The sequence below is a fragment of the Pseudopipra pipra genome, chromosome 4 (genome assembly GCF_036250125.1).
Source record: "Pseudopipra pipra isolate bDixPip1 chromosome 4, bDixPip1.hap1, whole genome shotgun sequence".
In the NCBI taxonomy this organism is placed as follows: domain Eukaryota; kingdom Metazoa; phylum Chordata; class Aves; order Passeriformes; family Pipridae; genus Pseudopipra; species Pseudopipra pipra.
This window is the reverse complement of record NC_087552.1, coordinates 52,543,369-52,569,757: the sequence shown is the minus strand read 5'-3', so window position 1 is coordinate 52,569,757 and position 26,389 is coordinate 52,543,369. Positions and strand designations below refer to the sequence as shown.

General features: G+C 39.5%; 2 protein-coding genes across 5 annotated transcripts in view; both read right to left on the bottom strand.

The window, feature by feature from the left end:
- Positions 1 to 707: 707 nt before the first annotated feature.
- Positions 708 to 16,914, bottom strand: UGDH (UDP-glucose 6-dehydrogenase). The gene is made up of 12 exons (XM_064653006.1): positions 16,702 to 16,914; positions 15,895 to 16,063; positions 13,593 to 13,694; positions 12,039 to 12,239; positions 11,754 to 11,951; positions 11,114 to 11,261; positions 9,581 to 9,675; positions 6,404 to 6,534; positions 5,562 to 5,695; positions 4,352 to 4,443; positions 4,156 to 4,266; positions 708 to 1,958 (listed from the first exon to the last, which is right to left on the bottom strand). Exons 2-12 carry the CDS (start codon positions 16,054 to 16,056, stop codon positions 1,848 to 1,850), a joined length of 1,485 nt encoding a protein of 494 aa, XP_064509076.1. The 5' UTR covers positions 16,057 to 16,063; positions 16,702 to 16,914; the 3' UTR covers positions 708 to 1,847.
- Positions 16,915 to 23,028: 6,114 nt separating this feature from the next.
- SMIM14 (small integral membrane protein 14) overlaps positions 23,029 to 26,389 on the bottom strand; it is a 40,352-nt gene continuing 36,991 nt past the window's right edge. For all 4 annotated transcript variants that reach the window (XR_010430192.1, XM_064652998.1, XM_064652999.1 and 1 more), the window contains one exon: positions 23,029 to 26,195. Coding sequence is in view for 3 of the 4 variants with exons in the window: in XM_064652998.1 (XP_064509068.1) it covers positions 26,163 to 26,195 (33 nt within the window). In the remaining variant the exon portion in view is untranslated. The remainder of the gene's footprint in view (positions 26,196 to 26,389) is intronic.

Genomic DNA, 26,389 nt, shown 5'->3' with positions numbered 1-26,389 from the left:
AGAGGTAGCCAAGAGGATGCCCATCTGCAATCACGGGATGATCTACCAGTTGGAAGTACCACAGCTCCATCATCCCAGGGTTGTCCCTGCTCTGTGGGTGTGGCATGAAAGCAGCACTAATCAATGAGGGAGATAGCATGATGAAAGATGACAGTTTGGTTTTGAGCCCCCATAAATCCCATTCCCCTTGAGTGGCTTCTGATGTTCTCCTCTGAGAAGAATTTTACAGCAGGACAAAAAGCCTGAGGCATATTTGTCCTAAGTGCCAGGTGACTGCTGCAGAGTAAGCCCCTATGTGAAAGCCACCAATGTGCAGAATCTGAAAGCATCTGGTTCAAGGATACAGCTATTTCAGTCAGGTACCAGTGTCTTGTATTGTTATACAAGTTCCTTAAATCTTCAAGTATCTGTTCAAAAGCTTTGACTGTACCTACATTTCTGTGGGTAAAGTTATGGTGATAGCCCTCATTATCAAGACCCTGATCTTACCCTCTCTTTAACTATTAACACAGCATTCTTGAAGGCACACCAGTTGCATAAATTCAGAAGGTATTATGTGACTAGTTCCAGGATAATTCTCTAGTATCCCAACACTATATTATTCAACTAAGACATCTGTACCTTCTAGACTGAAAGCTGTTCATAGTCATCCTTCTCTATCCTCCCCTCGGTTTCACAACCCCATACAATAAGCCAAACACAAACACTGTCATCTCAAGGATTTTAATAGCACTGGCCAATTGAGAATAATAAAAACAGGTAGAAATAAAGTAACAGTAAAGGCAAAAATATCAAGATAACATAGGAATTATTTATTCCTGCTAATTAAATGAGGTAGCAAGCTGACTAACTTTTGGGGCTGAATTTATTTTTAATAATTTCTTCACAGCAGAGATTAATTTTGTGCAGACTCATTAAAAAAGTTGCTTTCAGATGAAGTATGTAAGCAGAATGAAGGAAAAAAATAACCATCAGGTAACAATCAAAGCCAGTATTTGCTTTCTACTTGGGCTGACACCAAATTAAGGTAATTCTGCTTAAGTTCAATGTTCAAACAAGCAGAATGCTCCTCTGCTGAAGATTTGTTGCATTGCTGTAACTTAGGAAATACCTGCCCCAGGAATCTGATTAAATCAATAATTTGTGTGGCTGCACATGGAATGTAGGCAAGACAACCAAAGAATCAAAACTGAAGATCTACCAGTGGATCAGTTCATAGCTGCTGGTCCACACCTGCATTAATGACACGACTGATGCATGCAGAACTATCCAGCTTCCAACAGATGCAGTTCAGACTGTATCACTGCCAACTGATCCCAGCCAGGAATGGGGTGTTATTGTTGCAGTCAGTTCTATTTTAGGGCTGGACCTAAAGCCTGCCAGTTTACTAAGAACTGATCTTTTGATTTCAATGCCAGTTAGAGCAAGCGTTTAACTGGGCAAAGAGTCACCCCACAAGAAAATGAAAAATTGGTAAGACCAGAGTTCCTGATCATCGTCCATAACTGGACTAAGGTAAAAGGATATTCTATTTCTTTTGCTTTCATGTCACTTGAAACATTTAAAGTGCTGTTTAGGAACATTTCTGGAAGCAGAAATCTGCAGTTTGAAAGTAACTTTTCCACTTAAAAGATGATTCATTATTAAAAACAGGTCTGTACCATCTTCAGTAACAAAAAAAAATTTCTATAAAAATAGATTTGAAAAGAGACTGATTTCACATGTATCAGGTACCATTTCTAAAACTGGTTTAGTTTATGAAAAATATAATTCCTTACAAAAAAGCATAGGCTTACAGTTATTTTCACTAAGAAAATCCACAGAATTCCTTCAGTACCTATTAAACATTATACTCTAGGCTTTTTGACAGGTGGGTCCTGCAGGCTGAACTTAGGAATTTCACACGAAGAAGCAAAAGGAATTCTTTTGGCTGACACCTTCTTCCCAATTGTTTCAATCTGAAACAGAAAACACATATAACAAGTGAGTGTGGCAAGCTAACATAATCACGGCAGCCTATGAGGAACCTACAAGTTAAATTCAGGATCATGACTGCATTTCATGAACACTAGAATAACACAAGCCACAAAGCACAGTGTGCCCAGGGACAGTTTCTGTCACTGGAGTTGCAAAGAGTTTGTTTAAAAAAACCAGCAAACAACCAGCCTTTCGCAGGTGCCTGCTTTACCTACTTAAAGCCACATCTTGCTAATTTGAATATTCACCTGCCTCAGCTTCCATAGGACTACCAAATACCATAAAATATTTCTTGGTATTCATAAAATGTAGGTTTGGACTCCTTTTCCTAAAAATTTATACTACATTAGCATTGAAAAATCTTTTTCCCTCCTTATTGCAGGTTGCTTTTTTGAAGCAACGCAAATCTGAAAGGCTAAAGGCAGCCAACACTATCCAAGAGAAAGGACATAACAAAGCCAACACACACACAAACCAGGTACTGCAAAATTCAAAAAGCAAGGCAAGTAACTCTAATTTCTAGGTCACACTAATGTAAGTCACTAAGGACGGAGCTTGTAGAAAACAAAACACCAACCAGTAAGACAGTTCAGACACTCAGTAAATAAGCAGAGCTGTACCTTTCCTCTTAAATAATGCAGGTCAGATGCAAAGCACCAAAAGACAAAATACTTAAACTATTTTAACAAAATTTTGATTAGTATATTCTAGACAGATAGCTGAGTTAACTCTGAAGAGAGTTGTTTAAAGAGTCAAGTGAGCTGTATGTACTATAACTGTCCATTAACAGCTTCAACTGCCTGGTTAGATCAATTTATACAAGCTGGTTCACAAACAGTGTCAATAACTGTAGCTTAAACAGGGAAAAAATATCAAGAGAGAAATCCTGTAGCCATTATACGAATAATCACAGTATTCAGGAGTACAGGGAATGAAACACCTGAAACATGCATCTGGCTTGTAGATTTTGTTCTTACTGGGTCTGGCCGAGATGCTTCTATCAGATTATTCAGGGATTTGGCAATTTTACTATTGGTCAAACGCCAAAAATCTATGTCTATGCCAAAAGTGCTTCAAGCCCTTCAGTCAAGGCTTTCCCTGCTTGAGACCTGAGGAGAAATTACTTTGCCTAGAATCACAGAGCTTCACATTCATATATCCTGAATTAAGCTTCCACTGTGGAAACGGGTTATAATTGAAGTGGTAGGTGTGCTATAAGTTATTTAAATGCCAGTTTAAGAAAAAGTTTAAAGCAACTCAAATTCATCAGTTTTGATAGTATACAATGGAATTACTATTAGCATCAGGCTGTCTAATCCAACAGCTTTTAACAAGGGAAGTTAAAGACTAGGGCCCTAAAAATTTAAATATTGTCCATTATAGACAAAATCCATTTTAATAGTTTATGCAGAGAATATAGGTCAATTGTTAAATGTCTTTGTAATGATATTCTGAATGAAAAATCTGTATAATAAACCTGGGTGACCAACAGGATTCTGGATGGCAAACTCACAAATTGGTTAAAAATTCAACTAGAATTTCATAAAAGAAATGCAAAGGTACAGTCTGTGATCTGGAAAGCCTTTAAGCCATGAAAGACTTCAGAAGAGAAGTTCCTAGGAGAAATATGACATGGGTTATAATTTGATGTAGAATTTGCTATTATCTTAGCAAAATGCTCAGATAAAAAGTTAAGCATTTGCTTCTGGGTTCTCTCTTTGGTGTAAACAAACACCACTGTTCTGATCTTCTTGGTGATCTTAATTGATCACAAAGGACTAAGCAGTCAACTTTTCTAACCTCCAGTTTAACACTCAAGCACTGACTTATCTTCAGATACATCTTTGTATACCCTGTCTTTTTTTTTTTTTTTTTTTTTTTTTATGGTAGTGGTATTAAAATAAATTTCTAGGTAGGGGAAAATGATTCTATGACTCTAAGGCTTATACTGCTAAATGTTGATGGCATACTCTGAAGTAGCTTGAATTTTAATAATTTCATTGACTGATGCTCTATTAAGATAATGGAGGAAGAGAGCAGAAGTGAAGAGACTTAGGAATAGACAGGTTTACATCTAAATCCTTACCTGAAAAGGTTTTTTTTCCCTTGCTACTCAGTCATTGAAGAGGAAAGAGAACAAAAGGAAAGAAACATAAGCAGCATCAGCCAGCTGATTACCTGGAAGCCAATGACTTGTAGCTCATTGTGGAGATCATCTAGAACTCTCCTACCATCAAAGATAAATGCAGGCTTTAGCATTTTCTTATGAATACGTTCATAATCCAATTCCTGTAAAGGGTAATTAAAGCAAATAAAATAAATAACAGTACACTTCCTCTCTTTTCCTTTAGTTCAAAATAAAGATAACATTCACCTTAAACATGTCCCACTCAGTGCAAATTACAAGGGCATGAGCTCCATCACAGGCTTCGTAGGGATCTTGACTGATAGTGACCAACCGAGACACTGTAACAGAAGGAAAATAAAGTCTTATTCTGCACACACCTTTAGCATCAATCTGGCATACTCCTGGCAAAGGAGTCTCCTTCCTTGCCCTGCACAAACAAGCAGTCACTCACTTAGAGACATTTTCTATCAAGACATTTGTCACTTTGATTTTACTTATTTAAATGAAAGCAGCTTGTATCTGGCATCAGAATAGTGTCAGAGCACTTAAATGTTTCAAGTCCAGCATTCAAATTCGATGTGAACAGTCAAGCACATCTCTAGAATTAGAAGGTACTATGGCATGTTCAAATGCCAGCTCTCAAAGGTCACTGTCTGTACAATAGCAGCACATCACAGTTTCTATTTAACACTCAGTTCACACTAGAGAAGATACACATGGCTCCCGGGGGCTGCCTTCATTCTCTGACTGCCTGAGTAGATGCCTAGAGGCCAGCCTGCCCTTTCCCTCTAAATTCAAGGGCATTACAAACAATGTCCACCCTTCACTCTTCTTCATCACAGCTCATTTTCCTCCATTCTCTTCACCTTTACAAGGCTGATCTATTCTCCCCCTCCATCAACTCCATTTCCCCCCCTTTCTAATAAGAAAACAGAGGTCCCAAATACTCCCTGCTTCTCCCCAAGAAATTTTTAATCACAGATGATTACTTTAACATCTTCTTTAATTTAAGAAATTTGGAAGCTGGAATGAATTTGGAAGTGATATGAAGGAAGAGAGAATGCTCAACCATGAATTCCAGAACTACTTCTTTATTTCCATTTTAGATACGCAAGAAGGAACTAATGCAAGATAGAACTCAAGACAAAATGGAGCTGTCAGAATGGCACTAGTCTCTCCTTCTTTTAATTATGCAGAGGGAAAACTCTTGGCATCTATTCAAATGAATATTATCTAAAGAAAAATATACAATAGTCCAGAATTAGCACTTATCTATAACAGCTACGGGGAAAGGGAGAAGAGTTAGAGTAATCCTCTGAGCTATGACAACCTTCTAGTAAGTGTAACCAACAGCACAAATGTCATGCTGAAAATGAATGTGTAATATTTAAACAGACCCCTGTATATTGAGAATAGGGTTGGAAGTGGGGAGTAAGCTTCACATGAGCATTTTTACCTTGGTTATCTTCTGAGACACCGGGATGCGAGAGATCCAAGATGATTTGTTCTTTAGGTACTTTAGGGTCATATATATGGAGCTTTGCTCCTTCATCCATTAAATACTTGCTAATGTAGATACTGGATGACTCCCTAGGGAAGAGAATCAATTAAAGAACCAAGTGGCATGTTCTAAGTAATGAAAGTCTTCAGCTATCATTATATGCAATGACAAAGCTTTTATAACAGTTTTACATTCAATATCTTAGTGGCAACCACACCAGCAACAAACCTGAAATCTTGAGGGACACCAAGGAGACTAATATGAAAACCAAGTCTGTATCTCTCTTTCTAAGTCATGCAAGAGAGATAGTAAGTCCCAGGACTCCTAATGACCATAATTAAGAAGGCACAGAGCTTATAAGCATCCCCCACAAACTGCAGTTGAAGAGTTGTATCAAGTTTGAGCTTCACAAGAAAACAGAAATAAAAACCCTCAGGAGACAAAGCCAAAACTTTGGCTTTACACAGCAATTTAGAACCAGCTGCAAAAATGTTTGCATTCATTTCTGTGGAGAACGAAAGGACTCTCAAAATTTGTCTTTGTGTATGCAAGTTAGCAAGAAATAGAGTTATCTGCTTGATCTTCTGAATGAGTCAAGTATGTTGTAGAGGTCAAGAATCAATTGTCTCACCCACGTAAGAAAGACCAACCCTTTTTACAAACCAATTCAGTCACAAGCAATGAAGGGTCCCATATCTGATCTATTTTTATTAATGCAATTCAACTGGGGGGTTTAGCTGCATGGCTGGTGACAACTGTAGGGAATCCATGTTAGTGAACTGTGCTCGCTTTCTTACCTTGTGTCCCCAGTATCCTTTTTGAAGGCAAACCCTAAAATAGCAATCTTCTTGTCAGTGACAGTATTGAACAAGCTGTCAATGATGCGGGAAGCAAATCTTCTCCTCTGATAATCATTCATGTCTATGACCTGAAATGATATAAGGCATGATGGTACAGAAGGGAGACATTTTAACTATAAACAGATTCTATTAACGATCAAGCCAAGCTACCCACACAAGTTTAACAGAGGCTTAAAAGAGAAAGCTACATATTTTTACTCAGTATCATAAGTAATCCAAAGATAAATTTAATTAATTTATCAAATTATGAGATAAATCCTATTTTAATCAGTGACTACAGATACACATACACACATCCTATCATTCATTATCTAGTTTAAAGTCTAGGTTTTTTTCAGATTGTTTTTAAGGAAACTATAACTTATTGCTTTCCATGTTTCTGCCTAGAATACAATTTCATTGTTAGAGTATTTGATGTCACATGGACATCCCCTTGCCAGACCCACACTTCTTTACACGCCACGTGTAACAACTGTGAGAACATTTTTAGCCTTTTTAATGCACACTAACAGATAACAATACACAAAACTAGTGTAATTCAACCACATTTTTAAATGCCTCACTTTTGTTATTTTGTTATTAAACAAAAGTGGGTTCAATCACAAGCTGTTCCTGTGCTTTCCTCCAGCCTGCTTCAATACTTTGATCTCCAGCCCTTACACACAGAAGGCACTGGGGTCACTGTTCGAATAGGAAAGGTAGGTTCCCCCACCCAGTCAGTATTCAAAGTGGACTGCAAGGACCTACACACATCCCTCTGGGTTTTTGAAATTAACCCAAATCAAGAATTAACAGCAGCAGCCTACAAAACAAATATATAACAAACTATACAGTAGAAGGATATTGGTGAACTAGATTCATTTGAGGAAAAGAAATGAAAGCAGTGAGATTTTTGCAATTCAACAGGGCAGTGTCAGGCAATGAAGGTACAGCTGATAGGGCAAGAGGAATATATTTCTTTCTGTAGGTTAAGTTTTCAAGGAATGAAGATTCTGGTATTAGAGACTCCTACCCTGTCTAAAGTCAAGAGAGAATAAAACTTAGGATTCTGGGACTGTTCCGATCAGCATATCCTGCAGAATTTGCATCTGGTCTGAGCTGTCCTATGTGCATGGGCTGCTGAGAGTGCAGCACTCAGGCCACAAAGAAGTGGCTCACACAGTTGCTTATATGGGTGCACATGTGTGCATTACATGCCTTGAGCCCCCAGTGTGGGCTGGGGCACACAGACCTCTGTGAGATGACAGTGCTCTGGGGAAGCAGAGTTGCAGGCAGGGGGTTGCACTACACGAGCATAGCATTTTACCTTACCCTAACTCTGCAGCACCTGTTCTTACGATCTGATTTATCCACAGCTGAGTAAGCCATAGAGAAACACTGCTCTTAAAAGAGAGTAAGAGAGCATAAAAGCACTAAAAGTACTTTAACTAGTTTTTTTACAGTACCAACGCAACCTTTTAGGCTTTTGTTAAATAAAAAAAAAACCTCCAGACAGAGCAAACTCTAAGTGTTTCTATGTGTTTGCGTTGCCAAGATACCAAGTAGGTTGCATTTTGAGAAGGACCCTTGTGATCTCAGAGGACAGAGCCAAACTAATTTTGTTTTTCTTTCAAGACAGTATTAATTTTCCCCTATACATTAGATTATCAGTGAGGTAACATGCTGGTTCCTGCAGCTCCCACTGTTCCAGGGATTGTCTATTGTCTGCTTACATCTTACACTTAGTAAAAGCAGTAGTTCTTGAAGCAAACATGAGAACCTATGGCTTGGCTTCTTTCCTACTGTAGCAATGCATCCAAGTCCTATACTGAACCAAGCCTCTCCTGGATGCTTGCACAAGGTCTCTGTACTGATGGAATCACAAGCCTCTCCACCATGGACTAGGCTATTGTAACGAAGGATGTTTTTAAGGAAGATGTCAATCCAAACCTTTGAAGGCAGATGGCATAAAACCCATGTCTTCCTTGTCCCAAGCAATTAATGTAAGTTACTGCTGACTAGCCCCTGGCTGGAAGTTAAACTACCTGAACAGAACATAGAGAGCCACTGGACATCACAGGTAATGGAAGAAGCTGACAGAAGTCACAAAGAGCACTCAGACATGGCTGTGTTTTACAGGTAGTTATGAGGGAATTACGAGGGAGATCCAGCCAAGCTTCAAACATTTGAAGGGATTATTAGGGATCTTTGGGGGAATAGAATCTTGCCAAGGCAAAAAAGCCTAAGTAATCCCATGAACAGTACCATGTGGCCACGATGACCTAGATAATGATATAAGAAATACTGTACTTCAGTACAGATGGAGCACAACTGACCAGTGATGAAGTCATGATTATGGGCAGGTTGTTTATTTGGCAGCAGACTGGGATGGAGAAGAGTGAGGGGGGAAAAAGGCTACCTAGAATGAAGATTAAAGAAAGTAAAGTTGCTAATAAGGTAGGCAAATCGTGTGCTTGGTGTTCTGGGGGCATCCACTAGGGAGCCTTATACTTGACCACCACAGATAAATCAGGACAAAAAAAACATAGGTGGTTTTTTGACCACACCACACATCTCAAAGCTGCTTTTCATTCAGGACTGGGAAGAAAGGTGAAGTGTTAATAGGGAAACACTTGCTAGTACAGACTGAGTATCACAGTATTGTTGCATTGGAGCTAGGCCTGAGAGCATCTACATCTTCCCAACCATTCCTAACATTATACTGGGGAACAACAGCAATCGTGTTTATTAAAAAAAAAAAATTAATAAGTTCTACTCAGTTCTTTCAGAACCATAAAAGTAGACCCTGAGGAAAAGATCACAAGTTCTGAATTCAAAGTGGACAGAGATACCCAACTGCAAGAAGAGGACAGGAACCATATGCTTGTACTTCACATTTTCTATTGCTGCTTTTAGACAACTTCCCAAATCATTTGATCCAGACAACTTAATTCACCCCCAGAAAGCCTAAGAACCCACAAGTATCAAATGCCACTAAAATATTAAGGTGATCAGCATTAAGGTATGTGCTCCTTAGAGCTGAAACACAGATTATATATATGTGGACAATGCTTATAAGCTGAGTGCTGAAGAAACATCACCCTCTCAAAAAAAAAAATGGTGAAGAATTTGTACCTGTTGCCAGTAGCGAGCTACCTCAGGTAAGTTCAGTGCCTCACAGAGGTACACTAAATTCAAGACATCCTTCTGAAAACAGCTACCTCCAAACCCTGAAAGAGTAAATGGTTATTTTACAGGTGACTATGGTACTGATCTAAGCCAATTTTTGGAATCAAGTAGTTTTTGGTAATCATTGGCACAGTTAGCATTATAATTTTTCCTAGTATTTCACTGCTAGTAAATGAAAAACCTTAATAATCTCTCAAAATCTAACTCTTGGACCTACTTATTTTGTCAGTTACAGAAGCCTTAAAATCTGCTTCAGGTTCCAGTGAAGTTGATGAAAGTTTTAACCTAGACTTGAGGATTGGTATGAAAAAAAGCAACTATGGGCTACCTTATTATAAGTGGATGGACAAGCTCCTGGGCTTGCTCTCCCCCCACCTCAAGATTTAGATTAATATTTCTCAGAACAAGTGTGTTAACATTAAGGTCTTTCCTCCCACATCCCCAAATGGATATCTAATCACTGCCAAGAACCAAAGATCACCACAGCTGACCAAGGGGTAACTGAGACAATTAGAGGGATCCTTGAACCTAGAACTTTGCTCAGCAAGCAGAATCACAGAAACAACACATTATGGAAGGAATTATCATCATGGCTGGGCTTCACGAACAAAGATTTGGGAAGGGCTCTACCCATGTTTGTTGCAAGCACATTGGTGGCTGAAAAGGCCAATATGAGACAGGCATGTCCAGTTGCAGGAAGGAATTACAATGATCTAAGAATAATTTTGGTAATGTATTTGCTCTCTAATTTTCACTCTTACATAGGCTCTAGGTTAGGTTATAGTTAATAAGGTTATTTTAAAGTCACACTTTCTAGCTTGAAGTCATACAGATAAGGCTTTAGTCTTGTTCTGAAGTTTCAAAGTTTGATGTACTGTCACCACTTTATGATGTTTTACTCTCTAGTAAATCTAATCAAGAAATGACTGGATGTGGCACTTAGTGCCATGGTCTAGTTGACAAGGTGGTGAACAGTCAAAGGTTGGACTCTATCTTGGAGGTCTTTTCCAACCTTAATGATTCTATGAATTCATCCTACAAATTAGAAGCTGCCATCACACATTCCAACCTAGAGGTATCATCCTCTCTCAGGCCACTGGCAGCAACTGCCAAACAAAATTGCAGCAGTTAAAATTGGGAAGACATCTTGGAGAGCTCTATCACCCACAATGCTTCAGAAAAATAAAGTTGCAGCTTTTGTTTCTAGTGTCTCAGGCAGGATAAACCATGCACTCTCCAGTTTCAGATTGCCAGGGTCTAGAGCAACCTCAGTCCTAGACATTTAACCAGAAAAAGAGATTTATACTAGTAATCTACAGCAATATTTTCATGAATTAAGCATTTCTAATGCTGTAGAAGATTTTAGAGTTTTAGATTACTTACTTCAAAACACTACTAGTAAGCCTATTGCATTGTTAAAAAGAAGCCCAAGGGGGAAAAAAAAAAAAAAAAAGAAAAAAGTAGGAATTTTTCATTTACCAACACTGGCTTTGAGAAACTTATTTCCAATTCTTTGGTCTGTTCCAATAGCTCTTGCTACTTCTTCAACATCTGCTCCTGTAGCTTCACACAGAGCACTGATTGAGTTAATGCTGCTGATTCTTTGGGCAAGGAAAGCATTAGCTGCCTGTAAACAAAAAGCATAGTAAAGAACTTTATTTTTCCAGAAATGAAGATGTTCACAGACCAAAGGGAGTTGCTACTGAAAGGATTACTTCAGTATCTATGTAACTCTGTTGACATACAAAATGGTAACATAACTAGTTTAATACATAGATGCCAGTTAATGGGATCTAAGTGAAACATTGTAATGCTTAATTTGCAGAGTTTGAAGCATTTTATGAGGCAATCAGTTTCTGCAGCACTGGAGGTTTATTCTTAGTAATAAATAACACAGCAATAAGAGTGAGAAAATGACTTCATGGAAAGTTGTTATCATCTATTAGCTCAGCTGAGATAACTGGAAGAGATTAATATCCTTTGACATGCATATTGGGTCCTCCCAGCCTCATCTGTATTTCCTAGCTGCATCACTCAGTATCATTGAAATTCTGCTTCTGAGCTTTGTCTCACTTCTACCCTTTGCTCTTTGCAGAAAACAGCAGTGAGTAACACCAACCAGTTTAGAAAGTTCTGATGACCACGTATTGGTTGTGAGGATTTTTTCTTTGGGCACCCAGTGCTCATAAACAGCACAAAGAGCCCGGACAGCTTTCTGTCCCTCTGGAGAGTCATCTCCACCGATAAGCACTCTGTCTGGGTTCTTCAGGTCCTTGATGGCTGTTCCTTCTGCAAGGAACTCTGGGTTGGACAGCACCTACAGGCACAGAAAAAAACAAAAATCAAAATAAAAGACAAAAGCAACAACCAGCCTTTAAATACACAACTCAAAGTTTATGTTTACCTGCAAATCCAAGTTAGGTTTTGTATTAGCATCAAATATTCGACGAATGCTCTCTGCAGCACGTACTGGAACTGTGCTTTTCTCAGTGACAATTTTATAGCCATTTGAATTCTGTACAATTCTTCTAGCGCAAGCTTCAATGTATTTCAGATCAGCTGCTCGGCCTTTTCCCATTCCATAGGTCTTTGTTGGAGTATTAACCTAATTACAGATACATGAAAGGTGTAGAAATGTTGCAGGTCAGTAACTCTTGTGTTAAGGGCAAGGTGAAATTGCCAAGACTGACAGACTTTTCCTTCCCAGAGGAAGGAAAATTCTTCTACCCCAAAATTATTCTGGTTACCATATCAGATGAACAGCTATTAGCTGTCTCAATTACCCATTTTGTTTTCTACAGAAAGCTCGCTGGCCTCTATTCAAACAGGATTTAAACAAGTGCAATTCATAGCAGCTCTACAGGCTTTGGTGAAACATAGTCCTTATTCTGGAAACACAAGTAATTTCTTCATGATTATGGCCAGCCACCTTCTGTTACCTGTCCCACACTAAGAGTGCAAAGGTTCACAAAAGAACCTTGCAGCTAGCTATAGTTTAAACTCACTTTGCAGTGAAATCCAAGTGTAGAGCTGATGAAAATCACTACACTGAAGTACAAAGAAAAGGCAACATGAGGGAAAACACGTCCTTTAGATTAAGACAGGGGGTCCTTTTCATTACAAACTGAAAGAAGAAATGGCAACAACATGTATAACGCAACAGCATGTTTTGAACCAAGAACAGGTGGCAATATATGGGCAGTAATAGTGGCAGTCATCCAGCCACACAGCATTCATTTTAGATTTAATGAATGGAGAAAAATACTATCAGAAAGAGAGCTCCATACTACAGTGCCCTAACAAAGAGGAGCTCTCAAGAAAAAAGAACTTCAGTAATAGAAAAGCCCTCGACTGTGGCCTATCAAGACAAATAGCAAACAATTCTTTAGGATTCTGCATTAGTAACAACATTCTAAATTACACAAGGTCACACTGTTCATATTTGACTGGATCCTCTTTCCAGTGGTGTCAACAGCTTCAAAATATTAAAGCTAGAGTATTAAAGCCATCCCGTCTTCCATTAATACACTATTTTTTTAAAAGTTTCTAGAAATAAGTCATCTTTGTAATCCAATAACCAGCATATGATTTTGCATCCCTCTCTAGGAACTTTATCAGTATTATTAAGATCCCATAGATTTCAGTAGTACACTGCATGACAGAGCTGCACTACATTCAGCTCTAAGATTCCATACACATAACCAAACTAAACATCATTACCATTTTGACTTAGAACCTGTTCATTTGTCAAAGGTGTTGCTGGCTATTAAAAAAAAAAAAAATCTCACTTAACACTCTTCCTACAGTACGCAGAAAGACAAGAATCTGTGACAGTGACATGACATTGTGAACTGAAACTATGTGACAAAACAAAGGCAGAAAGAAGACCAACATAATGATTTGATAAGTAAGAAAAAAAAAAAAGACAAACACAACCACCTTCTCCCACTAAACTTACAGATATAAATACAAGATCAGCTTCTCTAATGGCATCATCAATACTGGTGGAAAAGAAGAGGTTTCTTCCGCGACATGATTCTACTACTTCTTTTAACCCTGGCTGGAAAAAAAAATAAATTAAGGTTAATGCAATTAGAAAAACAACAAACTGTATGATCAAACCATTTCAGATACAGAGAGACTTCCCCCCCCTCAGTGCAGCATGTCTTCAGTCTGCCATGAGTCAAGGTTCTATAGATTTACACTGTGAAAAAAGTAAAGCCCTTTCTTATTCAAAAGGCTCAGAATGCTGTCTTGAAACTTTCACCACACTGAACTGTTACCTGTACAGCCAGATTTTAGCCTCTAGTTATTCCCACGCTTAATTCTATTACCATGAGCAACAATTAAAGAAATACCTGTAGAGGGATTTTAAGTAGATTCAAAAACTGATCAGCACAAAAAAAAAACCCAGCCCACAAAGAAGTCTTCCACCCAGTCAGCAAGCCCAGACCCAGTGAAAGATAGGCAGCAGAGACACATGGGTGATCAAGACCACTCCTTTTAGGAACCACCCATCTTTGGGCCAGATTAAGCTTGTCATGGCACCACATGTACAGGGGGAAGAATCACAGCCATAATATGATGAGATTCTTTCCAGAGACACATAACATTTTCCCTTCCCTTAACACTTCCACTCAGGCAAGAGAAGCAGGAGGTCACACATGTGTGAGCAACCCTCTGTATGAGAATGGTCTGAAAAAGAATTTAACTAAGATATAGTTGTCATAGATAAAAGAAGCCTTTACTTTTTGTTTGAACAGTCATACACTTTCTCCTGGCAATCAAATCTCCAACTTGAGACACCTATCATGACGTTAGATATTTGAGTAAATGCCAGAAAGGCAAAGGTTCACTGGATGGAGAGAAGAAAAAGCAGAAGCTTTCTTATGCAAGACATTTTTACTGTCTCATTTTATATCAAATGCCACCTACTTAAAAGGAAAACAAAAGTCAGAACAGGCAAAATAACACGTTACAACCCACCAAGTGTTCCAAATACAGTCTTCCTGCGATGTAAATAGAAAGGCAGCCCAATAGACAATTTCTGACAGTGAAAAGAAAAAACCCAAAGCAAAAAAGATACAAAACCCTCACTGTGCAATGACTCAATTTTATAACTGTCTGAACTAACTCTTGGCAGTTTTTGTACATTCGTTGTAAGCAAATGACACCATTCCAGGAAACAGATGTGACTTTGGGTTTAGGAAAAAAAAAATAAAAAAAAAAGCATGCCAAGACTAGGTCTACTTTAGCTCATTTAGTCTAAGTTTTTACAGAAAACAAAGTACTTGCTTTCATAACCTTTATTCATGTCTCACCTGCTAATCTGAACATTATACACATTTTCCTTTGAATTTGTATGACAAAGGAGGTCTATTCATCTTCACTTAGTCACAGTATAGCTTTGGTTTTCAGAGGGAAAAAAAGTGCATTAGTGTTACAGCACAGACTTCTTATAGCAAAAGAATAACTGATAGTACCAGGCATATGCCTTGTCTTTGGGAGACAAGTGAAGATAAGTTTTCACTCTTAGTAAAGAAAAGAACTCAAATCTGTAAAAACTAAAAAATATATATCTCATGAAAGAATAAAGGAAAGAAAAAGAGACCTATTCTTTTAGGGTGAAAAAGAGTAGAAAATTAAAGTGCTAAGAGAAGCAAAATAGAAAATTGCTCTACATATTTTGAAATTCAAGTCACTTTGTAATGAAGGAGTGACAGTGTGACAGATCTATTTGGCCTAGCCTTCCCAGGTCAGATTGAAGGTTTATGGTACAAGTGAATCAGGAACATAACTGACCCCATCTTTCAACATAGTTAAAGTTGAGTAGCACAGATTGGATTTTGTCAGTATTCAAAATGTGAATAAAGCTTACAATTCAATATTACACATTCTTATGGTGCTACAGCACCACAGATAATATCCATAACAGAACAAGAGGGCTATGTTATGATTAAATTGGGTCCTGAAAGAAACTCAGCATGATTTAGCACAACTCACTATATACAGAATTACATTTTCCTTACTAAGCCCTTCATATAATCATTAATACCTGTCTGCATCAGCCATATTAAGTTATGTAAAAAATCTGGTTTAATGAGCAGTAGTGACAAGCAGCTGTTCCAGAATACACTTTTTGAAGGGCATTACTGTGCTAAACTTGACAAGCTTCAGAAATGGGCTATGGGGAAATGCCATGTGGCAGGAAGCAAGCAAATGCAACACTGGCTGGAAGAAGAGACAACAGTGACATTTACCTCGTAGATTGGGAGTGTATCTGAATTCCAGGCATTGATTCTGGCCTCATTGACATCCACGACAGTCACTTTGATATTGGGACACATTTGGGCAATAACACTACAGGTTGGCCCACCGACATAACCAGCACCAATGCAGCAAATCTTCTTAATTTCAAACATGATTGCTCTGGTAAGAGGAGGGGGGAAAGGAAAATCAGGAGCTATAAATTAAAACAGTGGCCAACAATTCAAGGAACTCACAGTATTGATGATTTCAGATTTTATTATGCTGCCCCAGAAATATTTTCTTACAGCTGGTCTCTTGAAACGAACTGCTACTCCCGTCTCCCACCCGGGAAGACTTTGGAGTCTGCCCCTCTCCAGCAGAGCGCCAGCACACACAGACGGCTGAGGAAGCGTTTCTGTGGTCGCTTTGAATCCTGCCACCGCCACCACCATCCTGGGGCCGGGGAATTGCTGATGCCACGGCAGTCCCGGGCAGGAGCAGCGCCCACCGCGGCGGGCAGCGCACGGCGCGTTCCGGCGCGGCCCCACGGCCGCGGGCAGAGCCGGCCGGGCCGGGACCCCGGGCCGCGCCCGGTCCCCGGAGCCCCTCGGCCAGGAAAAGGAGGCCGCAGCTCCCGCCTCCTCCGCGGCGAAGGGAGCGGGCCGAGCTGACCGCGCTCTCCCCGGGCAGGGCCGACCCCGCGGGCTCCATCCCTGGGAGCGCAGCGGGAAGGGAGCGGCTTCCCGGCCGCGCCCGGCCCCCGGGGCGGCAGCGGCGGGACCCGCGGCCGGCACCGCAGCCCCAGCCTGCAGACTTACTGCGGATCGAGCGGGAGCGCTGCGGCGGGAATAGGCGGCGGGAATAGGCGGCGGGGATGCCCGGGGAGGATGCTCGGCGGGCTCAGCTCGACGCTCCACTGCGAAGGGAGCGGCGGCAGCAGCGGCCGCTATTTAAAGGGCCGCCGCGGGGCCGAGGCGGCTGTTTCATGGCGGGGACGCCGAGCGAAGCCGCCCCGCCTCCTCCTTCCCCCGGGGGCGGGGGGCGGCACCGCCCCGCCCGCTCGGCGCGGGGCCGGAATGGCCGGGGGCGTTCGGGCAGGGCCGGTCCCGTCCCGCCGGGGTGCGGGAGGGCCTCCGGGCACGGATGGGGACTCTGGGCCTGCAGTGGGGCTGGGCTGCTAAACTGCTCCTCTCCTCTGCCTCGCGGAGTTTTTATAAGAGAACTTAATTGTGGTGGTTGAATACGCGCACGAATAATTTTTCTGTCCTTTAGCTAAGCTTACTGTGAAGCAAAGAACTCGGTGTTCACTCTCTCTCCTGTAGTGCGGCGCCGTCGCAACAAAGGGAAGTGAAGGGAAATGTGGATAGGTAACAGTAAAGTACAGTGTATAAAGTCCAGGCTGCAAACATTGCCCAGAGTAAGGAAATAAAACGAGCTTGCACTCTCGCCCTTGTGATCTGTGCACTGCTTAGGGACCTCTTGCCTAGCAGTAATAAAGTTCTCAGATACTACTCTTGCCTCTTGTGTAAATATGATTTGTTATTAGTATACTGCATCTGACTTTGGGAGCAGAAAGACTGTGAGAAATCTGTAGTCTTTTCTTCTCCAGTGCATTCATGTTCACTTACACTGCATCTCCCAGAAGCTGGGTGGCGTGGTTTTTTGCTGCATCTGCAATATTGTAGTGATTTATGCTTTTAACAGATTACAATTTCTATGTTAAATGTTGCCAGACTAGGTGGATAATACACGTATGTTCTTATCAAAGGGACTAAAGAATTGCCTGGTTCTTACATGGTGTTTTTGTCCATAGATATTAAAGTATATAAAAAAATTTAAATAATTGTTTCTGTTTTATATTTTATTCTGTTACTATTTTACTTTGGAGAATCCGATCTTTCCCTAAGAGAATCTGTGTCCATCCAAGTACCTACTGTAATCACAGGTCCTTTAGAAATGCTTGTAAAATATGTGTGTTTCTACTGAAAGAGCCTACTGAGGTTTACAGTCTCAGTGCAGGATCCTGGCAGAGTCAGCGTGGTTAGCCAAAAACTGCCTGGCGAAAGTGCAGGGTTCACTGTGTTTATTCTGAAGTAAAAACAAGTCATGCCTTTTCTCACTGCTTATTGGCACAGATGTCTCAATTTTGAACATGTCCACCTTTTTTCCAAGGAAACCTAAGCAAAGCAAATAGAAGCTCAGTGAGCTGTCATTACCAAGTCAGTCTCACCTATACCATCCTCTTCAAACTCCCTGTCTATCTCCTTTGGTCTTAGAATAGCCATGAATGCATACATTTGTACTGCAAGATCATTATCTGGTCCCTCTGTATGTGCCTGTTGCTATCTTGGCACGGCCAAACCCACTTCAGGTCTTTTAAGTGGTCCCCCGAGGGTATTGGTAAGCATGCTTCGTGTGTGCCTGACACACGGAGTGGATTTTCTACAAACAGCAAGGGTACAGTGATTGTGTGCAAGGCCATGTGTGTGAGAACAACTTCCCTTTGCCTGCTGCTCTATGTGTGGGTAGCTGTTCATTAGTCAGCTAATACCTCCTAGCTACTGTGTTTGCTAAGAGGGACGGTAAAAGCTTCAGACTTCCTAGGTGGGGAGGTTCAGGCATACTTGCCTCAGGAGAGTGCTGTGTCATGAAGATTATAAAGAAACATGGGGATCTAACTTTCCACCTGCAACTATGCTAGTTTGCCAAAGAGTTTCAAAGGGAATATTTTTCAGGTCTGGTAATCCTGGCTCTTTCCTGGGAGGAGAAAGGTCTGGGTTATAGTCTATGATTTGAGAGCTGTTTCGAATGTCTGAATAGACCTTGGATAAGGCAATGGACCCCTGTCCCTTTCCTCATAGCAAAGGATCTTTATGATAGGCTGTCACACCCCTGCCTGGGACATGGATCTTGAATTCCTGCAGAACAGCACAGCTTAACCCTGAAAGGTTGGACTAGATGATCTTGGAAGTGTTTTCCAACCTAAATGATTCTGTGAAAAGGATGATGAGGGCTGCTTTTGTTTCCCTATAGCCTACACTCCTGAGATGAAGGCGGGGAAAATGCAGGCCTCAAAGGCACTGCAATGGAAAGAGCAGTGAGTTTGGGTCTTCCCTCTTCTTACAGCAAAAATTCTGAATTACTGGATGAGGTATTCTTTGTTTTTTCCATTCAGGCAGACCCATCATTTAACAGTATGCAGAGTTTTTTACAACACTGTGCAGAGGCAATAAAGCTTATATAAGGCTTCAGGGCATACCATTAAACCTCCTGAAGCCTGTTGCTTTGGAGACACAGCCCTGGGGTGCTGCAACATAGATGAGGCTGGTCCACTGCTGGCCATTTTTTAAAATGAAAGTGTGAGTTCTGCTCCATTTTTTTTGAAGGCTCAGTGTAGGCTGTGAACACTTTCGCATTGCAGGATCAATAACCTAAATACCATGAGGAATGGGATTTCAGGTGTATGTTTTCCTTCAGCATTGGCAGTTGACTAGATCAGATGAATCCCTCTTCCATCATATTGGAGAGTGGGTTTGAGGCATCTCTGCCTTTCCAGAAACCACCAAGCAAAGGGCGATCTGAATGCCAAAGGTGGGTGGAGATGCCACTCTTCACCTCTCATGTACAAGTTGTTAGATTATGCAAAGGAGAAGTCATGATTTATGAAGGATTTGGAGGATGAGGGGAAGGAGAAGGAAGACAATGAAGAGCAAGTGAGTGCATGATTGTGTAATCTCCTGGCACCCTGATGTTGGAGGTGAGAGAAAAAGCCAGCAAGGAACCCTGGATATGAAAGAAGTTTTGTATCGTATCTGGGGAGTGTTTAATGTCAGACTAATCGCCAACCACATTTAGCTGATCATTAACTAAAGGCAGTTGTGTTTGTGTAATCAGTTTGTGACACTGACATCTGACACAGATTCAACAACCACCATTGTCTCTCAAGCCTTTCTGTAACTTTTGACACAGCACAACTGGGAGGCACCCCACCTGTAACCAGGAAATCTGAGGTACTCAGGAACAGTCCTAGGCTGAGGCACAAAAGTGCCCAGAAGACCAGTTGGATCAGTATTTGAATCCATGCTTTGTATTTTACAACACTAAGAGGAAGGAAGGAAGGACATGCAGCTAAAGAGATTATACAGCACTTGTGAGACTGGGCATGAGTGTTGAAAAGGCTCCAACAGCTGCACAAACCAAGCCATACGCCATTTTTGAACACAGACAGCTGAGGACCCAAGCTCCTACGTGTGCTCAGAGCCAACATTATGTGTCATTGCAAGAGTCACTGTCTGCCCGGCATGTCCCTACTTAAACCCTCCCCTCATCTCCACCTCTCTGGCTCACTGGAACTTCGACATTGCTAAACAGTCTGACAGTTGCCCACTATGTTAATATAATACAGTATTTTTTTGTTAGTGACACCCAGCACCTCAAAGTGCAATTGTGCAGCGAATTTCTGGTCAGGTTCAATGTGCCTGTTTGCATAGGGCCCAAAACATATGGACAATAATTTCAGCTGGACTCATGAACAATATTGCAATATAAACAAAAAACAAAAGCCATGCAGGATTAAAATAATGTTTAAAAGTCAGAGGAAGGCCACCCTGAAAACTATGATGAGAACATCCTCTCAGACCCTCTTCTTTAAGGTACTGCATGACAATGTTTTGTTTTCCAGTATATGACCTTCCTCTAATTAGATTATTTAAATCTCTCAGTATACACAGAAATTATTCACACTTCTTTTCAGGCATGATTACATTTGATGGCCTTGTCTATTGTTTTGTAAATGCCTCTTTTTTTCCCCTTTGTTTTCTCTTCTGATGTTCTTCTGGAAACCACACACTTCACACCAGACATCAAAGCTGTTCCTTCAGAACCAGTGCTGTGGGCCGCAGCATTGCTTTTCTGAACGTGGGGCATCCTACAGGTCCCAGCAGAAGAGCCATTTCAGGTGTAACAGCCATTTCAGTAACACAATACAGAAAACTTAAATGCTAAAATTAACGCAATGGAAGTAAGAGCAGCCAGATAAGGTATGGCTTTTCATCACAGCCCCATTGGTGAGAAGTTGTCCTGTAGGCCCTTCTTTAAAGGGTTTTACTCAGCTGAGCTGTCCCATTGCCTTAACAGTTGTTCACATAACATAAGGTGAAATTTTGATCCACTGTTACAGTCTAGCTAAAAGCAAATTTGGCTAAATCTCTCCCTTACATACTGAAGCTCAACAGAAGCATACAGCCAGAAGGAGTGTCAGAGACAAGATGCATTTGTGATTCAAACTGCAAGCTAATATTTGTTGAAGTGGGAAAATGATTATTTGGATTTTTTATTTCAAACAAGGCTGCATTAAATCACTAGGAGAGCTGAAGAAACCGGATTTTTATTCATCATCACAAGAAAGCAGACTGCGATGTGTTGCATGCAGTATTTGGTGTAACAGTGTCCAGTCCTTTGGGGGCTTCTTTGGATTGTTTTCCTGCTAATCATATTCAGTTTATCGTGTATCATTTCATCTACAAGTTGTTCCCTAAACTTCTCTCTTACACTTTTTCTAAGATCTGCTTTTTATATTGAACCAATGGCTGTGACCTTCAGCATGTTGTACAATGGTGGTTTTTTTTTGTTGGTCTGCTTAGGAAACATATTTTCTCATCTCTAGAATCTTTTACACTTTAGGGTATTTTTTTACACCAGAAGAAATTAATAATCTTCATGAATTTTAAGCCAGGTGTAAGTCTGAAAACTACAGTCACAGAAATTATTCCTTTGTTTCATCATTTATAGCTTGGAGGATGAAATAACAAAACCCATAAATGCAAAAGATTTTTTAAAAAACATTGCTTCTTGTGATCTTTGATTATAAATTATTGCTGTATTTTGAAGTAACATTTTATAAAATATTTTACAGTATAATTTTCCATACAAGCAAGAAGAGTGAAACCTTTAAAAAGCTGAATATATATGGTGAATTAATATGCATGGTCAAATATTGAAATACATTTGTTTCAGACAGCCCCTTTGTCAACACTCCTTAACCATGTTAAAAAGGCAATGTGGAAGTCAGATTCTTCTAGCTATTATATATTACTACAAAGTGCTTGGTATGGGAGTTGGCAATAATTTTCATACAAGATCAAGTAACACATGTTCAGTTTCTCTTTTTGTATGAAGAGACAAATCTCCAGCTGATGTTCCGAGTGTAACTCCCTGGAAGTTGGTAAGAGTTGTGTTGTTGTACCTATAAGTAAAGTTTAGCTTTGGTTTTACGGGTTATTTATAATGTCATGTTTGAGTAAAAGGGTAAATCTTGATAAGCAGACATTAATGATCTCTGATTAAGATCATATACTTTCTAGATCAACTCAAATGCCTAAGGCATTTGTTACTAAATTTTTATTACTACTATTGTTACTAAAAATACATTCTGATTTTGTTTATGATTCTGAATTAGTGGTATTTATTGCCACTATCTCTGGATAACTGTATATTATTTTAAATAATAATATTTTAAACCCTAATGCTACCCTGGCATTCTCCCTTTTTTTCCTTGGATTAAAACAGAAATCCCTAACAAGGGATTTGAGTTGCTGCTGAGGTGGTGCTCAGCATTTTGTGCTCTGCTTCTGGAGGAAGAAAAGTGCTGCATTCCATGGGAACAGTGAGGAAGCAGCAGGTATCCGCTACTCCTACGTGCTGCCTTGGATCCATTGCAGCATCTTCCTTCCTCAGAGCAGCTCTGGGTTCAACACTGCCAAGATACAGAACTAGAAGATAGACTGCAAATCCCAAAGTAGTAGGATTTGATCTAAAATGAAGCAACACAATCAGCATATTTGGCCTCTGTCATCACTTTTCTTACTGTACTATTTCTAACTCCTTAGGTTGCATAACTACTTCAAAGAGTAAAAGGCAGAGACATCCATGTTAGTCATCAAAGTATCTTAAACCTTGGAACCTGCTTGTAATTTGTTCTGGCTTGCTTGAGATACATACAGAAGACAAGTGTCCATCAGAAAAGTTAGAATTTACGTTTTAAAACTTACACAGGTGACACACTATTTTTACTACACTTAGTTATAGATGATTTCCAATTACCTTAGAAATTGATAGGTTGGTGCAGTAAAAGACAAAGACAAAAGTTTACTAATGATTGCTATTTATTTTGTTAGGTCAATAAAAAGTGCATAGTACAAGCCCTTTACCCCAATCCAAGTACTCAGTAAAAGATTACTAGGAAACCGCAAATGGCACAGATGATTTTTTGTTTGGCATAATTCAGATATTTTAAACCACTGATTTACATTAAGTACATGACATCATCACTCTTCCTTCTTCAATCATGGATATTACAAGGCTAAGTGATCTGTAGACAATACATGAATACATATGATTTCTCATTTCAGAGTATAATAACTGTGTTAAGCAGACTCTAAAAATACTATTGTTTTAACAAAGTTCTAAGCTAAGGTATAATTGTAAACTTCCCTCCCTATTTCCCAAGTTGCTACAACTTGCATCTTTTACTAACCAAGCTTAAAACCATCATTACAGAACTGATTGTATCTTGGAGCTTTTCATACCACTAATCTCTTCCACACTTCTCAAAATTTACCATAAACATCTGTAACCATGATACAATTATTTAATTGCAAATTATATAACTAAAGGCCAGATTTCTGCCACCCTTACTAAAGCTGCTACTAGTACTTTACCTCAGAGTAGTCCCACAAACTTCAGTGCAACTACTTGATGAGTAAGGCACCATTTAACCCAAATAAGAGTGGCAAAGTACAGTCCTAAGGTTAGTCACTTTTATTTTAATTAAGAGTGGTGATCTGCAGGTTTTATCTTGAAGACAGTATCTGAATTTAAAAGGCATATGTTTTGATGTGGGATAGTGGCCTGGCTCTTTAGTAAAACACTTTACAATAAAATATTTCCAATTTTTTTTCTTTTACATAGAAAATTTTAAAATAGCAATTTACATGAGGAAAGCATACATGTATAAAATCACTGGGACAATTACTTAGAGGAATCAAGCAAAGATACTTCATTTAAACGTAAAACACAACATTCCTCTGAACAAAAAGTTCAGTTGCCAAGACTCTTAGAGCTGGGTGCAAATGGTGAGTTTTATAAATACGTACACAGACATTTAAGTAAAGGAAGACTGATCCTCACAAGTGAGGAGCATCTCCTGTAAATCTCACCAACTTCCAACAGGATGAGGAGTGGTGCTCTGTCTGAATAGAAGCATGTTTCAGTTGGCTTTTTAATCAATTGGAAACTTGTTTTATGCCTCCAATAGTGAAGAATTCTGGCCAAAAATCCTTGGAGAAAAGGTCACTGTTGGAGATTATATATGTTTCCTTGTTGGTTCAACAAAATGATGCTGTATTACTTGTTCTGATCAAAATAGTATCCCAAATATAAATGTACATGGAAGGCAAAAAGCAAGCACAGTCAGAGTGCTTGTCCCAGTGACATCTTTACACAGTGTTTGTGGCCTGTACACTATTAGACATAACAGGACAAATTCTCTCAGCTTCTCTGCTGCGGTTTCATTACTTTACGTGGCACTGCACTGATGTCAAAGAGAGCACATGGCCCAATCTTTTTTTTTTTTACTTAATTTTTTATACATGCTCCTATGCTTAGGAGCATACTATTTCACAGAAATTCAAAGGTCAATTACACCAAATCACAGAAGCCTTTTTTCAAGTCTACACTGTACCTTTACCAGGAGGCTTAGCTGGCCCACCATTAACCCTGAGGAGGAAAACCGTGTATCTGTCAACCATGGGATCTGGTGCAAGATTTTTGTTAGAGCCTGTTAATACAAACCTTTTTGCACTTTAACAGTTAGTCCCTTCAGCTCCGTAACTACAGTCCTCATGGAATAAAGGTTTGTAGAGTAAGGCTTTGAATTTCCATATGTCTGTTCTACTGACCTTTAAGGAAAGAAGCTTCATGTTGGTAGCATAAAAATGTTCTTTACATTATTCTCATCAATTTTTCAAATTGAACAAGAAAAATATACAGTGTCGCTTTTCTGTACATCTTTAAAATGTTTTTAAATTAATGTACATAAAAAAACTCATTCCCATTTGCTACAATGGGACGTGCACAGGTGTGTGCACAGCCACACATACACACACATAAACACACCACACACACACTCAAACGTCAGAGGGAAAAGACATGCCATATGTGGTCATCTGCGAGTTTGTTATTCTACAATTACAACTAGTAGATAAGGATGAAATGTTAAGAACTGCTGACAACACACAGGTGAAAAAACCTGAATAATTCAGAACATGTTGTATACCAAAAGTTGGTAACCTTGGTAACTCCTTGGTATGATTTCATCCTGTCCAATATACATTACGTCATGGCTAAAAACTTGTTAAGGTACTAATTATTAAAAGACTATACCAGGACAAAAAATTCTACCAAGTTCTTCTTACTAAATTTCTCTTTTCATAAAGTCTATAAGTAAACACATCTGGTTTTAGAATATGTTTTTTGACAACATATTGAATAAGATATATATATGAACAAGACTAAATTAATGTTTTTTTGGTGGTATAATCTTCTGTGTAAAGTTCCCAATATATAGGTCAAAGCTTTGACAGTGGCAATTGTCACATTCACTTATGTGCGCACACAGAGAAAGATTATAATTCTAGTGGACAATCTGTGCTTTTGCCAACAACCCTGAAAACTATGTTAGTGGTCCAAAGACCAGACTAAAAGTTGCTCCGAACCCAGGGCAAATATAAAATAATTTCTATTTTTCACCACATAACTAAGTTAATGCTTCCAACCATAATATAACTCTCAAAAGCATACTGGAGAAGAAATATGAATTAATCTGAAGAAAGGTCAGTAACCCTCCATTATTATAGATGCACTGGGATTTTCTTTTTCTTTCAATGAATATCAAAAATCACATCAAAGAAATTAAGATCACTGTAACAGAAAGAGACTGAGTGGAACGTCCGTAGTAACAGTAACAACCAAAAAACCCCCACAATGCCTTATCATTATTCAAATTACAATCTACTAGGAATTGTAATAACATACAAAGCAAAAATTAACTTAAAAAATTGAAGTTGCTAAAAGCAGCTCATGAAGATTGCTGAATGATAATTCTGCTCTATACAAATGAGAAAAGAAAACAGTATTGAATGGGTGTTAGGAGTAATCTGGTCACTTCGTTCATTTGGTCATGCAAGGTTTTAGCTGCTGAACTTTTCCAATACTGAACGCTCTAGTCCACTGGTGGGGCTGGTGGTTCTTGTCCCTTGGGGGAAGAAAGGAGGAAAAGAAAGAAAAAAGTAGGTATAGAATTAAAAACAGTGTTTCACGTAAGAGGATTTAGCAGTAAAAGACCTCAGAAGCGTTACACTGTGCTTTCTTTTATGATCTTTCAGTGTGTCTTTAAATGTTTAGAGTAAAGGAGCATCAAAGAACTATACTGTTTCCTGCATCGATAGG